Genomic DNA, 14,885 nt, shown 5'->3' with positions numbered 1-14,885 from the left:
CATCTTAATTATACAGTGCAGCATTTATCTTTGCAAGCCCTTCAAAATGTGCTTTATTTTGCTTAAAAACAAACAAACCGAGGTGAAAGACCATCAGCTTTGATAACCGACAGAGAAAGAGGGGTAGGCGCTGTATTGTGAGGTGATGACCCTAGGGAGAGCCACGCTATGAACATCGCGCCAAGTGACTTGTCCGGCCAGTGCGTGTCTCACCGCATCCCGCCAGCCTCTCACTCCAAACGGTCCTCTCTTCAGAAGCTTCTCTATTTCAGGCTAAGGGAGAAGGAGGAGGCCAGAAGCCCGCGCCCTCGGGTCGACTGCAAAGGTTCTCCCTAAAGCTTCCGGAGAAGGCACACACCGGGAAGGGCGAGCTCAAGGATCAGAATCCAAACCGGCTCCCCAAGCAGCAGATTCCACACCCCTTCCCAGCCCAGAGCCGAGCTGATGACGAACACAGAGTGCGACGGACGCACACGCAGCCCGCGCTTGCACGACCGTACGTGCAGGGCAGCGCGAGGGAGTCCCGGTCCGTCACCGGCGCGACTCGCGTCCCGCCTCCTCCGCTCCCGCCACCCCCGCAGCTCCGAGACCGCCTCGGTGCGAGGCCTCCGCCGGAGCGAGGCTGCTGGCTCCGGTCCTGTCTCTTTAAGTGGTGGCGCTTGCGGGCCGCCCCTGCCGCTACTGCCTAGGTGGCCCCGCGCGGCGCTTTTGAGGGGCGAGTCAAGATGGCGGCGGCTTTGGCTCTGTGAGGAAGACGGAAGAGGCGGCGGAGTAGGGAAGGCGACTTCTAAGAAGAGCCAGGGATTCTCGGGTGGCCAGAGGCGTTCAGAGTCTCCCGGGAAGTGTGTGCCTCTTCGGCTTCGAATGCTTTAAGCGGGAGGAGCGGAGCGGAGGCTCCGGCTGCAGCGGCTGGGCCAGGTACAAGGAAGGAAAACATGGCGGCGGCGGCCTGAGGAGGCGGCGGCGCGGGAAGCGGCTCTGCGGAGGTCATGGCGGAGGCAGGAGCAGGGCTGTGAACCGACCAGCACCTTGTTTGAACGGCGGCCCGGTAGGCTGCGCAGTGCTGAGCGTCCCTGTCGGGGCTGCTGGGCGGCCGCGCTCGCTCGGCCTGGACAATAGCGCCGAGGAGGGGGAGACGAGAGAAGGCGGCGGCCCAGGGCTCGGACCCGGGAGCGGGCCATGCGAGCGGCGGCGCAGCACCGCGGCGGCCAGCGGCGGCACTGAGGTCCCGGAGTTCCCAGTTCACGGCCGCCCGCCTTTCCTGGACACGGTCCCTGGGCCACTCGGGCGGGGCCCCCGGCCGGCACGATGACCGACACCCGACGGCGGGTGAAGGTCTACACGCTCAACGAGGACCGGCAGTGGGACGACCGGGGTACTGGCCATGTGTCCTCCGGCTACGTGGAGAGGCTGAAGGGCATGTCCCTGCTTGTCAGGGCAGAGAGCGACGGTAAGTAGACTTCACTGTCCCCCCCCCCCCCCAAAAGCAGTGGCGCTCAGCCTGGGGCTACGGGTGTGAGGGCGGGAACGCCACGGTACCCAAATCCGGTGAAGCTCGGTGGAGAGCATTCGGGAACCTTAACCCGAGAACCTTGTGGCGTTGGGATTTCGAGCAGAGAGGAGGAGCACGTTACGCATGCGGCCTTTTCAGTGCAAAAAGGTCGGAGACCTGGGATCCTGTACCGAAGGTGGTTTTTGCACTATCGTGACCTTGAGAAAGGTGTTTAACGAAAACGATCAGCCCTTAGCTCGCCAATCTGTAAAGCAGACAGAAAACCTTGCTTGGCGCTCCTAAAGTTGATAGCTATTGCACACTCCGAGAAAGTTCTGTTCTGGTGTCTGGTTTTGTTGTTTTGGTTTGGTTTTAAACATTTTCCACTATATCTTTCAGATCTTAAGGGTCGGCAATACTGGTCTGTAAGTCTGGCGACTCCACTAGACAGAGAAAATGCTGCTTTGGCTTGTGAGAACACATATGTCTTGACCGGGGTTGGTTGTCTTTTTCATAAGGAAGAGAGATTATTGTTTTGTATTTCGAGACAGGGTTTCTGTATGTAGCCTTAGCTGTCCTGGAGCTCGCTCTGTAGACCAGGCTGGCCTCCAACTCAGAGATCCATCTTCCTCTGTCTCTAGTATTGGGATTAAAGTGTGCCGCCACACCTGGCTAAGAAAGATAGACTGTCGATTTACTATGGGAACTCGTGAATCTTTGGAACATTTTCTTGCATGCTCTTTTGATTGTTCAAGTGTATGGTCCTTAGTTGGCTGGTGGGGAGAAGTATTTTTTAACACTTGAATAATGTCCTGCTTTCACCTCACCTGAAACATTCTTCAGAGTTCAACATTAGGGGTTGTTCGAAATAACGGTTTCACGTTTTAAAATATTACTTCAGGCTTTGCCATTTTTCTTGGTTGCATTCTCTGAATTTCACATAATGGAAGAAAATACACGTGTTAGTCAAAACTTTTCAAATTGTTTCTTTGGAGCAGAAGTACGGGTTAGTTACCTTGTTAAATTAATTTACAGTTTTACAGTCGAGAACTATTTGTAGTTGTCTGAAATATTGCAAATTTATTTCAAAGATTTTTTTTTTCTTTTTTGGACTATACTCAGAACTCATTTTACAAAAACCAAGATTTTTCTGACTGTAATTGAAGACTGTAGAAACATTGGTTTGAATTGGAAATGGGTAATTTGGAGTATAGTGCCCACATATTATCTTTATAAAGATACCCAAAATAAGTTACCACTGGTAAAAAGTTAATTTCTAACGTGAAAGGCAGGCAGTTCTGGGTGAATTGGAGGCCAGCCTGGGTCTGCATAGAGTTGTAGGCCAACTATGGTTACATAGTAAGACTTGGTGTGAAAAAAATTTCTGATTACAATAGTTATTATTTCAGAGCTGAGTTCTTATTTGGCTGTTAATATATAAGATGGATGTGTATGTGACTATCACAAAACCTCCACCTCTACATGTTTGTACATGGGAAAACTTTCCTTACAGTAAAGTGAAGTATGGGTTTCAGGGTCAAGTTAGCTGGGGGTTTTTTTGTGTGTGGGATAACTGGGAGTGGAATCCATACGGGGTCTTGAGCACGCTAGGCAAGTTCCATCACTGAACTGTTGCCTCTAACACCCAATGTAATTGTGAGATTTAATTATACATAGGCTTTAAATCAAGTCCTTGAATTTCTAAAATAATGCATACAACTTTACTTACATTCGTATGCTTTATTTGATTATGCAAAGATCCTTTTCGGTCTTTTGGAAAGTTTTCTGTAGTACCAGACAGGAATCAAACAATATAGAAGCTCTGGTTCTCTTCCTAAAGCCTGGGATTGTAGGTGTACTGCTTCATCTAACCTTTTTGTTTTGTAGCCATTATCTAGCTATGGCTGGCCTGCAACTCAAACCAATTTTCCTGCCTGAGCCCCTCAAGTGTTGGATTACTGGCAGTGAGCTACCACAGCCAGCCAGTTTTACAGAGACCTTTTGAAAGCATAAACATGTAGACTTAATGTCATATCATTAGATAATCTCTTTTAACAAGGTTTTGTAAAAGTCTGGTGATTTTATGCTCTTAGATTTTTATCACTTAAGGAAATAGCTTCTAAGCCCCTTTCTTCCACTTGGAGTTTTGAAGTTCAAACTTATTAGAACAGGTAAAATGGTTTTTATTTACCCAGGAGGGAAAAGAGCTAAACATAAATTACTGAGCCACCCCTTTAAATTTGTGTTATGCAGAAAGCTAATTCCAAAGAATGGATTTAAGCTGGTAAGTAAGTGGTACCTTACTCTTGGCCCCACCACTGAAAAGGCAAGGTAGGAGGATCTCATTCAGGAAACAACAAAGAAAAAAAATGGACTTACAAAAGGTTTGGATACTTGTGAAGAAATCTATAGTTTTATAACTAAAGCTTTTTTTTTCCCTCAACAGATAAACTTAATCTAATTCTAATCTTACTTGGAATTTTATTGAGTACCTCCTATGTTCCAGGACCTCTCTAAGCAATTCATTTGTATTTACAGACATAATTCTTAAAACCATTCTCAAATTAGGTACTATAATTAGCCATGTTTTATAGGTAATTACCAGTCTGAGGTGCTAAGTATAGGTTGGTACAAGTTCCACCTGGGATGGTGGTCTGTTACTTTAGTGAGAAATGTAGTCTACAACTTAAAGCACTTACAGTGAATGGAATCTCTTATGCTTTGGTTGGTCTCTTTACATGCTTTTTTTTTTTTTTTTTTTTCTTTTTTGCTAGGCCCATGTTTTACACTTTGTACCTGAGCTTAAAAAATGGCCTCTTTTCATAAAATGATACCAATGTTCTTTACTCTGGATTGCTTGGACAGTGTCAAGAATGATGTTTGAAGTGGGCATGGAGGGCTGGAGAGATGGCTCAGTGGTTAAGAGCTCTGAGTACTCTTCCAGAGATCCTGAGTTCAATTCCCAGCAACCACATGGTGGCTCACAACCATTTGTAATGTGATCTGATGCCCTCTTCTGGTGTGTCTGAAGACAGCTACAGTGTGCTCACATAAAATAAATAAATCTTTTTTAAAAAGAAGAATAATATATTCCAGCTGAAATGGGCATGGTGGTGCACCCCTGTATTCCCAGTACTCAGGAACTGAGGCAAGAGAATGACTCTTAAGTTTGAGGCTTCCCTGGTCTGTAGTGGAATTTTTGTCAGCCCCTTCCACCTCACCCACTAAAAATGTTTTCCCCTTCCTTCCTGGTCTCTAAACTCCTGTACTTTGGTGATTAATTCTCCTACCTCAGCCTCTTAAATATCTGAACTACCTGGCTTCAAAATGAGATTCTTATGTTTAGTTTTTATGTAAGATTATTACCACATTTGTTTATGACGAGAAGGTAATGAGTGTGAGTCTTGCACATGTGAAGTCAGAAGGATCTCATATGTGGGTCCCTGCTGAACTCAGGTCATTAGACTTGGCAGAAACACAGCCATCTCACCAGCCCTACTTTAAGTTTTGTAAAGTATTTTTACACATCAAGATAACCATTATCTGAGTTAGTTGTTTAAAAGTTAAACATTGAGTTTAGTTAATTGAGGCATAAAGAAAGGAGACATAGGGACATGTTAGAGGTAGCACTGCATACTGACTGCTGAGACATGAATTGTATGCTTGGGTTATCTGTCTCTACCTGCCCTACAGTTTTAAAAAAGAGACATTTTTGGTGGAAAGGGTTTTCCTTCTGGTTTTTGTTTGTGGTTGGTTGGTTTTCATTTTTTGTCTGCCCTGATAAGAGAAGCAGAGGCATTTGGCATCCATATGTTTTAATGGCTATGCTTCTAAGTCGGTATTTGTATTATTACATCTTGCGTACAGAGAGCATATATTCGGCATTTAATTACCCAGAGTTCAGAGCTCTGTGTCAGTAGTGTAATTTGAAGAGAAGTACATTTTAAAATTTGTGTACAACAGCTTTGTAGAAGACTAACAGTTGTGGATTAATCAAAATGTGATAACTTATGCAACTTTAGGGCCATCAGCCAATGATGGAAATAGTTGAGATCTGAGTGTTATAGGAGCTGATGATCTGAATGCTGTACCTTTAAATTTTTGTTTTTAATTGTGTAGTGAAAAGGCTGTATTCAACTATTGTGGTGTCGGCAGAGGCTAGAAGAGGGTGTTGGATACTCTGGAACCGGAGTTACAGGCACTTGTGAGCTACCTGATATAGGTGCTAGGAACCAAATGTGGATCATCTGAGGCAGTGGTTCTCAACCTTCCTAAAACTCTAGTTTGTCCTGTTGTGGTTCCCCACCCCCAACCTTAAGATTATTTTGTTGCTACTTCATAACTAATTTTGTTACTGTTATAAATCATAATGTATGCCTGATATTCAGGATATCTGCATATAACCCCCACATGGGTCACAGCCCACAGGTTGAGAACCATCAGTCTGGGAGACCACAAGCAAACAATGGACTGGGGAAATGGCTCCGTGATTAAGAGCAGTGCCCTCTTCTGGTCTCTGGGCACCAGGTGCACAGACAAACATAGGTAAAAAGTTTTTTTTTAGCCCCGTGTTACACTTTTTAATATTAATGACTTTTTGGTGTATGGGTGTGCATGGTTTTTTGTGCCACCACATGCAAATAGTGTCCTCAGGCTAGAAGATCCCCTGGAACTAGAGTTATAAATGGTTGTTAGCCATCATGTGGGTGCTAGGAATCTTACCTATGTTCTCTGAAAGAGCAGCCGGTGCTCTTAACCTTTAAGCCCCTGCTTCTGCTTGTTTTAAAGCCAGAGTCTTTGCTGTGTAGGCCAGGCTGACCTCAGTCTAGGTCCTTTTTCTGATGTTTCTGTATGCTAGATTTGTAGACGTAGACCATACCCACCTGGCCATTAACTCGGTTTTTGGTAGTGCTTTATTTGTGCTTGTGAAGCTGGAATTCAGTGTTCTGGGAAAGTTGTGTTCTTCTGTTGGGGTGAAGTGAAGTTAGGGGGTGAGGCTACCTGTATTCATGTTGCAACTAAGATTGGGACCAAAACTCAACATTCATGTTCCACTTGAATCTGTTTGGGTTGATGATGATGGTAGAGTCAGAAAAATTGCAACTCTTGACTTTTCGGCTTATCCCAACCCTCAGCACAGGGTTTGAAGCCAGTGCCCTGTGCATGTTCTACTGAATTACACCTAGCCAAAGAACTCTCATACTAACCCAGCTTCTTTTGGGAAGGAATATGAGATCCATATAAAGTATACTTATGCTTGTAATGTGGTGCTGGATCACTATTGTTAAAACTCCACTACCTATTACAAGTGGTTGTCCATTTAATATCTAAGTTATTAAGTGCTGGTTGTATACTAGATATGGGATAAGCCCTTCACATAACTTTCAATTAATACCCATAACATTGTTTTTCTAACCACAGATTTTAATAGTTTGAATATTAAATTGAATAGTTTTTCAGTGAGGGTTTTTCCCTCTACACTTAACAAGAAATCTTGGTGTTGGGGCAGGGGCTGTGGTGTTTTGGATTTTTTGTTTGTTTGTTTTGTAGTTTCAGCTTTTTTGAGGTATCAGGAGTTGAACTTGGGGCTTGCACAGCAGAGACAAACTGTATTGTTGAGCTATAAAGCAAACTTTTTTTTGCTTCTCTTCCCCCAGTTCAAGATTTATTTTAATTATGTGCAAGTTAATTCTAGTGCCATAGGAATCCTATTCCCTGGAACTGGAAATACAGGTAGTTGTGAATCCTGGGTGTGTGTGCTAGAAATTAACTCTGGTCCTCTGTAGGGGCAGTGCATGTTCTTAACTGCTGAGCCGTCTCCCCAGCCCATTCTTTTTACTTTCTATTTTGAGATGAGTTTCTCTCACTTGCTCACATAGACCTTGAATCTGTCCTCTTTCTGCCTCAGTCTCCAGGTAGCCTGTTAACCCCAGTCTGGGTTTGTTTTTTCTTAAATTTTTCTTGAATTCTGTTATCAAGTCTTATTATAAAAACTCTGAAGGGACAGCATGAAATACTATGGTTAAAGCCATGAATTCTAGAGCCAAACTATCTTAGCTCTTACACACATGCACACACAGGCTCAGGAAGAGATTGGGCAACCCACAAGAGTCAGTTCTCCATATGTGAGCCCCAAAGATCTAAGATTGTTCGGCTTGGAGTTTGCTGAACCTTAAGAAAAAGTTTTTTGTTTTTATGTATGAGTACACTGTAGCTATCTTCAGACATGCTGAAAGAAGGCATTAGATTCCATTACAGATGGCTATGAGCCACCATGTGGTTGGTTGCTGGGAACTGAACTCAGACTGCTAGAAGAGCAATTAATGACATCTCTCCAGCCTGTGAAAAAAAAATATTAAAAAAAAAAAAAAGTTTTAAAAGTATGTGTGCCAATTAGTTAAGAGTTCTCCAAGACTTTCTGTGATACGTTCCTGAATAACTAGCAACCCTCACTCATCCCCAACCCATCTAAGTGACTATAGCAACAAATCACAAGAAAATGCTTTATATTTACTTTATAAGAGGAACCATATTGGTCATATTAGTATAGTTTGTTCGTGTGAGGGTTTGTTGTGTGTAATAATTAAAAATCCATGCCATCGCCAGCTACGCGCTGGCTGGTGGTCTCTGCCTGTTTCCAACCCTATAGCATGTTTCCCCTCCCCCATTGGGAGCTGCAAGCTGGGTTTTCCCTGTTTTCCTCCAGCCATCTGCCCCCTGTGGCTAACTGTCACAAATCCCCAATTATGAATAACCCAGTAAAATCAAAACTCTAGAGGCTTGTAATTTATCAGTCAGATTTATAACAGTAAATTCTCAACTCACAAAACACCCGCACAATGAATGAACTCAGAGCCAATTGATAAAAGCTGCCCACCTAGATTGGACAAAATGTCCTGTATTCTATTCATAGTTACTTGTCCCCTGTCCTCTCTCAGAAACACAGCCTTGCCTTCCTTTTTCATTGCCCAATCACAGGCTCTAGTTTTATATTACACCTGCCCTCACCTGCCTATCGACAGCAATCCACAAGGTTATACAAACCTCTCATAAAAGTAGCACAATATTTCGCCCTATTCATGCATTACCCCTTTGGTGGCATTTTTCAAGATTTTACTTAGAATACCCTTGTTCTTATTTTGAGGATCTCACACAATTCATTTGATTTTATCCATTAATGTTTACTGTATTGGAAACTGAAACTGAGACTTGGGTATTTATTCACTTGAAAATTGTTTGGTTATCAACAGAATAATGGCTAGATGTGGGGTGTTGTTTTTTTTTTTTTTTTTTTTTTTTTTTTTTTTGGTGTTTTGTTTTAATTTTTGAGACAGTTTCTTATTATGTAGAGCTGCCTGTTCTAGAATTCACTATGTAGACTAGGCTGGCCTCTGCCTCCCAAGTACTAGGTTGAAGACATGTGCCACCAAGCCTGTGTTTTCTCATGAGTTGGAGTGGGGAAGGAATATCCTGAACGCTTACTGCAGCTACTATTAAGTTACTTTTGCCAGAAGCCTGTGTTGCTTTTGATGAGAGCCTTTGCTGACTGTTCATTAATGTTATGCAAGTCTCCTGCTAAGGATCATATTATCATTTTATGTTTTGAGGTCTTGCCTGCATGAGTCTGTATATACCACGTGTGTCTAGAGCCTATGGAAGCCAGAAGAGGGTAACTGATCCCCTAGAACTGGAGTTGCAGATAGTTGTTAGCTGCCATATAGGTGCTGGAAACTGAATCCCAAGTTCTTTATAGGAATAGCGACTATTTTAAACACTGAACCATCTCTCCAGTCTCAGGGTCATACTTATTTTCCCTTGTTGGAGTAGTGAATACCTTTCAGCTAAAATTGAACTCTATGTCAGTATCCACACCTATACATTACAATAGAATGTATTGGGTCTGTAGCTGACATTAGCACTATATAATTGGAACCAAGCCAGCCTGCCTGCCTGCCTGCCTGCCTTTGAGACAGGGTTTCTCTTTGTAGCCACACCTGTCCTGGAACTTGGAAATAGATCCATCTCCCTCTGCCTCACCTGTGCTCAAACTAAAGGCGTGCACTGGGATTAAAAGTGTGGGTCACTGCCCAGCTAATTGGAGCTTTTTCAGTAGGCTAATCAAGTGTTCATAACTTGACCCAGTAAGAATCAGGAGATAGCAGAGACAATTGATTAGATAGGCTAGAATAGGTTTAAAAAAGAACTATAAACACAGGAATGGAATAGTAATTTTTTAGTTACCTTACTTTAACTCCTTCGTTGAAGAACTGATTTCCAAACTTCAACCTATATATTACTCCAGGAGAGTATCGGAGATCAGAGCTGGGCTTCTAAAGTGGTTTCTTAGATAAGGCCAGGAATATGGGAGAAAGAGGTTTTAGGAAAGGTCTTTTCGAATTTCTCAACTAACCCAGAACATTCTAAATCAGTGGTTCTCAACCTTCCCAATGCTGTAAGCCTTTATACAGTTCCTCATGTTGTGGTGACCCCCAACTGTAAAATTGTTTAATACTTAATAACTGGAATTATTTTGCTATTGTTATGAATCACAATGTAAGCATTTTGGGGTCTTGACATACAGGTTGAGAATCACTGTTCTAAATAGTATTTTACCCAAGCTTTTGGCGGTGGGAGTGAAATGCCTCAACTTTGGTCTTTTTTTCCCCCTTTCTGTTGTTCTGATTCTGTATCGTTATTGAGATAGTTGAAAAGAAATGCAAAAGGACCTGGTGTCTAGAAAATAATTGTAGGGCTAGCGGTGTCTTGTGTGCTAATGTGCTTTCATTCATTTTAACAGCTACCAAGGAAGGTGGATGGATGCATCTTTTTAATTTTTCTCACCTTCAGTTCTGGGTATCACAGCTGGTAAATATGCTAAGCAAATATTACCACAGAATGATACCTCCTGTTCTTTCTCTTTCATGTTTATTACTAATCTTCATTATAGAAATTAAGTGATAGGGCTTTTTTTTTTTTTTTTTTTTTTTTTTCAAAATTCAAGCACCAGTGCTTTGAGACAGGTTTTCTTCTGCCTGGGGTTATAGATTAGGCTAAGGTGGCTGGCTTCCCAGGGATTTGTGTCTTTATTCTCCCAGTGTTGGGATTATAAAAGTATGCTATGTCAGGTGTTTTACATGGGTACTAGGAATTCAGTTTTTCATTGTTGCATGCAAGTAAGTGCCTTCCTGAGCCACCTTCTGAGCCCTGGCTTTTAAATAAAAGATAGGTAGATGGATTCGTGTATGTATGATAGATAGACATGTATATTTTAGGCATTTGGTGAAGAGAGAAGGGTTTGACATGTCCAGAATTATGTTATATAATAGGAAAGGTTCCAGAGAAAGAATTTACTAAAAATCAGGATACCTTCCACAGAACAGCAGATAAACATAAGAGATTTTCATAAGCCAAGTGTGGTGACACACACCTGAAATCCTAGCATTTGGGAGTCAAGAGAATCAGGAATTTGAGGATGGCTTGCACTACACATGATTTCAAAGCCAACCAAAGCACCATAATGAGACCTTGATTTAAGAAGTGAACCAACTATTCTGCAGTTTCTACTCCAGTGATTCGTGTTTTTCTAAAACAGTACCAATCAAAGTCCGCACGCCTTTTTTGTTTTTAAAGCAGGTGTTGAGTTTGTAGCATAGACTGGCCACAAATTCACAGTAATTCTTCTGCTTCAAGACATTTATCATGTTTAAATGTCTTATGTTAAAGTATATGAATTTGTTTTCCTTTTAACACTTGGAACATCCCACTTTACCAAGGTCTGTAGATTTATACATGCCTTTGACGTTTGAATGATAAACACCAACCTGATAACCTCTTTAATACCCTTAATGATGACAGTTGACAGTATGAACACAGATATTAGAGGACATTCTTAGGTCTTTCTTGAGTGAAAATACAGGCCCTGCTGTAACTTAAGTTTACCTTTTGGTGAAGTTTGCTTGGCAGTCACACCACATGATTTATTTAAAATCCCATTGTCCAGTGGGAAGGGACTTGTCTTTTATAGGAAGAAGAAATTTCAGTAGCTTTGTTTTTCTATTAACATTCATCTGTGATCTCTGAGAATAGACAGTGATACTCTGAACATCTGTCTACTGTGTAGGAAATCTACTTCATGTCATAGCATTTATCTAAAGTTTGGAATTTCCTTTTTTTATATACAACCAATAACCTTTCACTTTTGGGATGTGTGATTTTTTTTTTTTAAACTATTTTATGAATGCATGTCTGTACCATGTGCTTAAGACCATGTGCTTGGAAACGAGAAGTTGTCAGAACCCCTAGAGTAGAAAATAGTTATGAGCCATGATTTGCTAGGAACTGAAACTGGCTCCTTAACTACTCTCTAGCTTCCACTAATTTTTTAAAGCAACATGTGCATGTTTAGTCAACAACCAAAAGTATACAATAAAGCCCCAGTTTAATTTTTAGGGCGCCCCAAGTTTGTAGCCATTACCACACTCTAATTTTAGAAAGAACATTTTTCTTAGTTCAGCTCTCTGCTTTTAGATGTAATGCATCTTCTAAAATAAAACTTTTGTGGTGGGATGAGAGCGGGGTGGGCAAAGGGGATAACATTTCAAATGTAAATACAGAGAGTATCTAATAAAATTAAAAACAAAAAATTTGTGTGGTACTGAAGATTGAACCTAGAGCCTCACATACTAGGCAAGCATTGCCAGGGAGCTGTGTCCCTGGCCCTTAAAACTTTATTTTTAAAAAGAAAACAAAACCCTGTTGATTTGTTTGAGGTTTTTATTGGTTTTTTGTTTTGTTTTAATTCTTGTGATTTTTTTTTTCTAGAGTTAGGTTTTGTTTTCAGGTGGTCTTGCTGTGTAGCTCTTGCTGACTTCTAGCTCACAACATGTAGATGGATTGCTTTTGAGGATTCTAGGTTGTGATTTTTAATGAATTTTTGTTGAGCTGAATTTTTTAAAAATTATTTTTAATATATTTACATGGGGATGGTATGTGTACATGAATCCAAGTGCAGGCAAAGTCCTGGAGATGGAGTTACAGGTAGAGGTGGGTGCTGGTATTTAAGCTCTGGTTCTCTGGAAGAGCCATATAATCTCTAATATGCTAAGCCATCTCTTCAGTCCTCTGCATTTTTGCCATAGAAACCATTTTAAATGCAATTACCTATGTAATCATGGTGAGGTGATGTGTAGAATTTCATTCTTAAACTATGCGGAGGGCAGAGGAGATGGATATGGTGGGTAAGCATAGTGGTGCATGCTCATAGTCTGAGATATTGAAGAGACTGAGGGTAGGGGAATCATAATTTTGATGTCTGTGTTACATAGTGAAAACACAACATAAAACAGGAAGAATGGGAAAAATAGAAAATTGACACTTCTAGAAGTGACTTGTAAATTGATCTCTGAGTTTTACTTACGTAGTTACTTATGCTTGATGTGAATTCTTTCAACCACAAAGCCCCATTTCTTGTCTTGACACTGGGTCACACTGTATTGAAAGTATTCTGTAAGCCATACAGCATTTCATAAATTATTAACTTCAGATTATCTGAGGATTTCAGAGGCTCCAAACAAAATAATGGTGTAAAAATGTCAACCTGATTTAAATTAGTACATGTTATTTCTTTATTGAAATATTACTAATCTGTGTAAATATATATATACATGTGTGTGTGTGTGTGTGTGTGTGTGTGTGTATGTGTGTACATACCACGTATACATGCATACATACATAAGCTTGGGACTTGAATTTACCTATGCTACCACCAAAATCCCAAAAAGGTAAATAGGTTTCTTAAGCTACAAGTTACTGTATTTAAATTTCTTTATTTCGGTCATTGTTTTGTTTGTATAATGTGAGAATATCTGTGTACCAAGGTGGGCCTGTAGAGATAGCTTTCAGGAATAGTTCCATGGTGGTTTTCGGGATCAAATCAAGTCATCAGGCTCTTAGAATACTTCTACCTGTTGTGCCATCCATCATCTGGCCAGCCCCAAATTACATTTTTTAAAACGTGTTCCTTAACTGAAGGGTTATGTACAGCTGACTGAGAAAATAGGCATAAGTATGTATAAGGAAATCTGATCTTCTGTTTTGCAATAACCAATTTTTCCTGTCTTATAGGTTCTCTTCTTCTAGAGTCCAAAATAAATCCTAACACTGCGTACCAGAAACAACAGGTAAAAAAAAGTTAAGCTGTTGTATATTGTATGTTATCTTTTAAATTCAGTGATTAAATAAGGTTAGCATTGGATTTCTTACAGTAACATCAGAACAGGTTATATAAAATTTTGCCAGTCTCACTGTTAAAAAAAAATGTGTCTGTCTTATACCTGTGGAGGTCAGACAACAATTTGAGAAAGCTGGTTCTCTATTCTGGCTGTAAGACTTGGGTTGTCAAGTTTGATGACATTATGTACTGAACCTTTTTTCATGCAGTCTAATTTTACCAGTATGTTAATGGCCAAAAGGTGTTTTTGTTTGTTTGTTTTTGGGTTTTATTGTTTTGTTTTGTTTTATGTATATGGGTATTTTACCTGCAAATATATCTGTGCAGCACATGCATAACTGGTGCCCTCAGGAAATGGGTATCAGTCAGAAAAGGGTATTAGCTCCCCTTTGAAGTAGTTGCTGGGAATTGATCTCAGATCCTCTGAAAGAACAGCAAATTAACCACTAGAGTCATTTCTGTGGCCTTAGGGGTTTTGGTTTGGTTTGGTGGGTTTTTTTTTTGTTTTGTTTTGTTTTTTTGTTTGTTTGGTTTTTTTTGTCATTTTGTTTTGTTTTTCTGCTGACCTCCGTTTACATACCCATAGTGCTCACTCCCTCCACATATATATATACTAATATGTGTGAATTTTTATGTATACGATGTTTTGCATCTTAGTGTATATGTGTGTGCTCATTACCTGAAGAGGTCAAGACAGGGCATTGGATTCCATGGAACTGGAGTAGCAGACAGTTGTGAGCTTCCATATAGGTTCTGGGAACCATGCTCTTGAACACTGTACCCTCTCAAGCTTTTTCAGACATAAAGTCCTATAGGAATGGAAGGAAAAGGTGGAAGGAGCTAGAAATGTGCCGTTTCTTTGATGCATGGTGCATTTCTGAAGGCACTTAAAAAATGTAAATAAATGAGTGGGTCATATATTACAAATTTAACCAGGCTTGTTTTGAGAGCAGATCTCATGCTATAGTATAGCATGGCTTAGAATTCATTTCATAGCCCATTCTAGCTTCAAATTTAAGGATGTCATCCACCTCAGCCCCGAGTGTTGAATTAGAAGCATATCTCATTCATTCCTGGCTTGACCAATAATTTCAGAGGCTAAAGAAGCCATGGGTAAAGAATAGCTGTTAATAATTGAGGGGAAGGATAGATTGATTGTGGACA

General features: G+C 41.0%; 1 protein-coding gene across 3 annotated transcripts in view; it reads left to right on the top strand.

Annotated features, from left to right (window-relative positions):
• The first annotated feature begins 347 nt into the window (after positions 1 to 347).
• Positions 348 to 14,885, top strand: part of PPP4R3A (protein phosphatase 4 regulatory subunit 3A) — a 37,048-nt gene continuing 22,510 nt past the window's right edge. For all 3 annotated transcript variants that reach the window (XM_080931283.1, XM_080931282.1, XM_080931281.1), the window contains exons 1-2: positions 348 to 1,450; positions 13,616 to 13,671. In XM_080931283.1, the coding sequence (XP_080787409.1) occupies positions 1,309 to 1,450; positions 13,616 to 13,671 (198 nt within the window). In that variant the 5' untranslated portion in view covers positions 348 to 1,308. The remainder of the gene's footprint in view (positions 1,451 to 13,615; positions 13,672 to 14,885) is intronic.

This window comes from Micromys minutus (genome assembly GCF_963924665.1).
Source record: "Micromys minutus genome assembly, chromosome: 1".
NCBI classification, from domain to species: domain Eukaryota; kingdom Metazoa; phylum Chordata; class Mammalia; order Rodentia; family Muridae; genus Micromys; species Micromys minutus.
The sequence above is the reverse complement of the archived record's forward strand: the minus strand, read 5'-3'. Positions and strand labels throughout refer to the sequence as shown.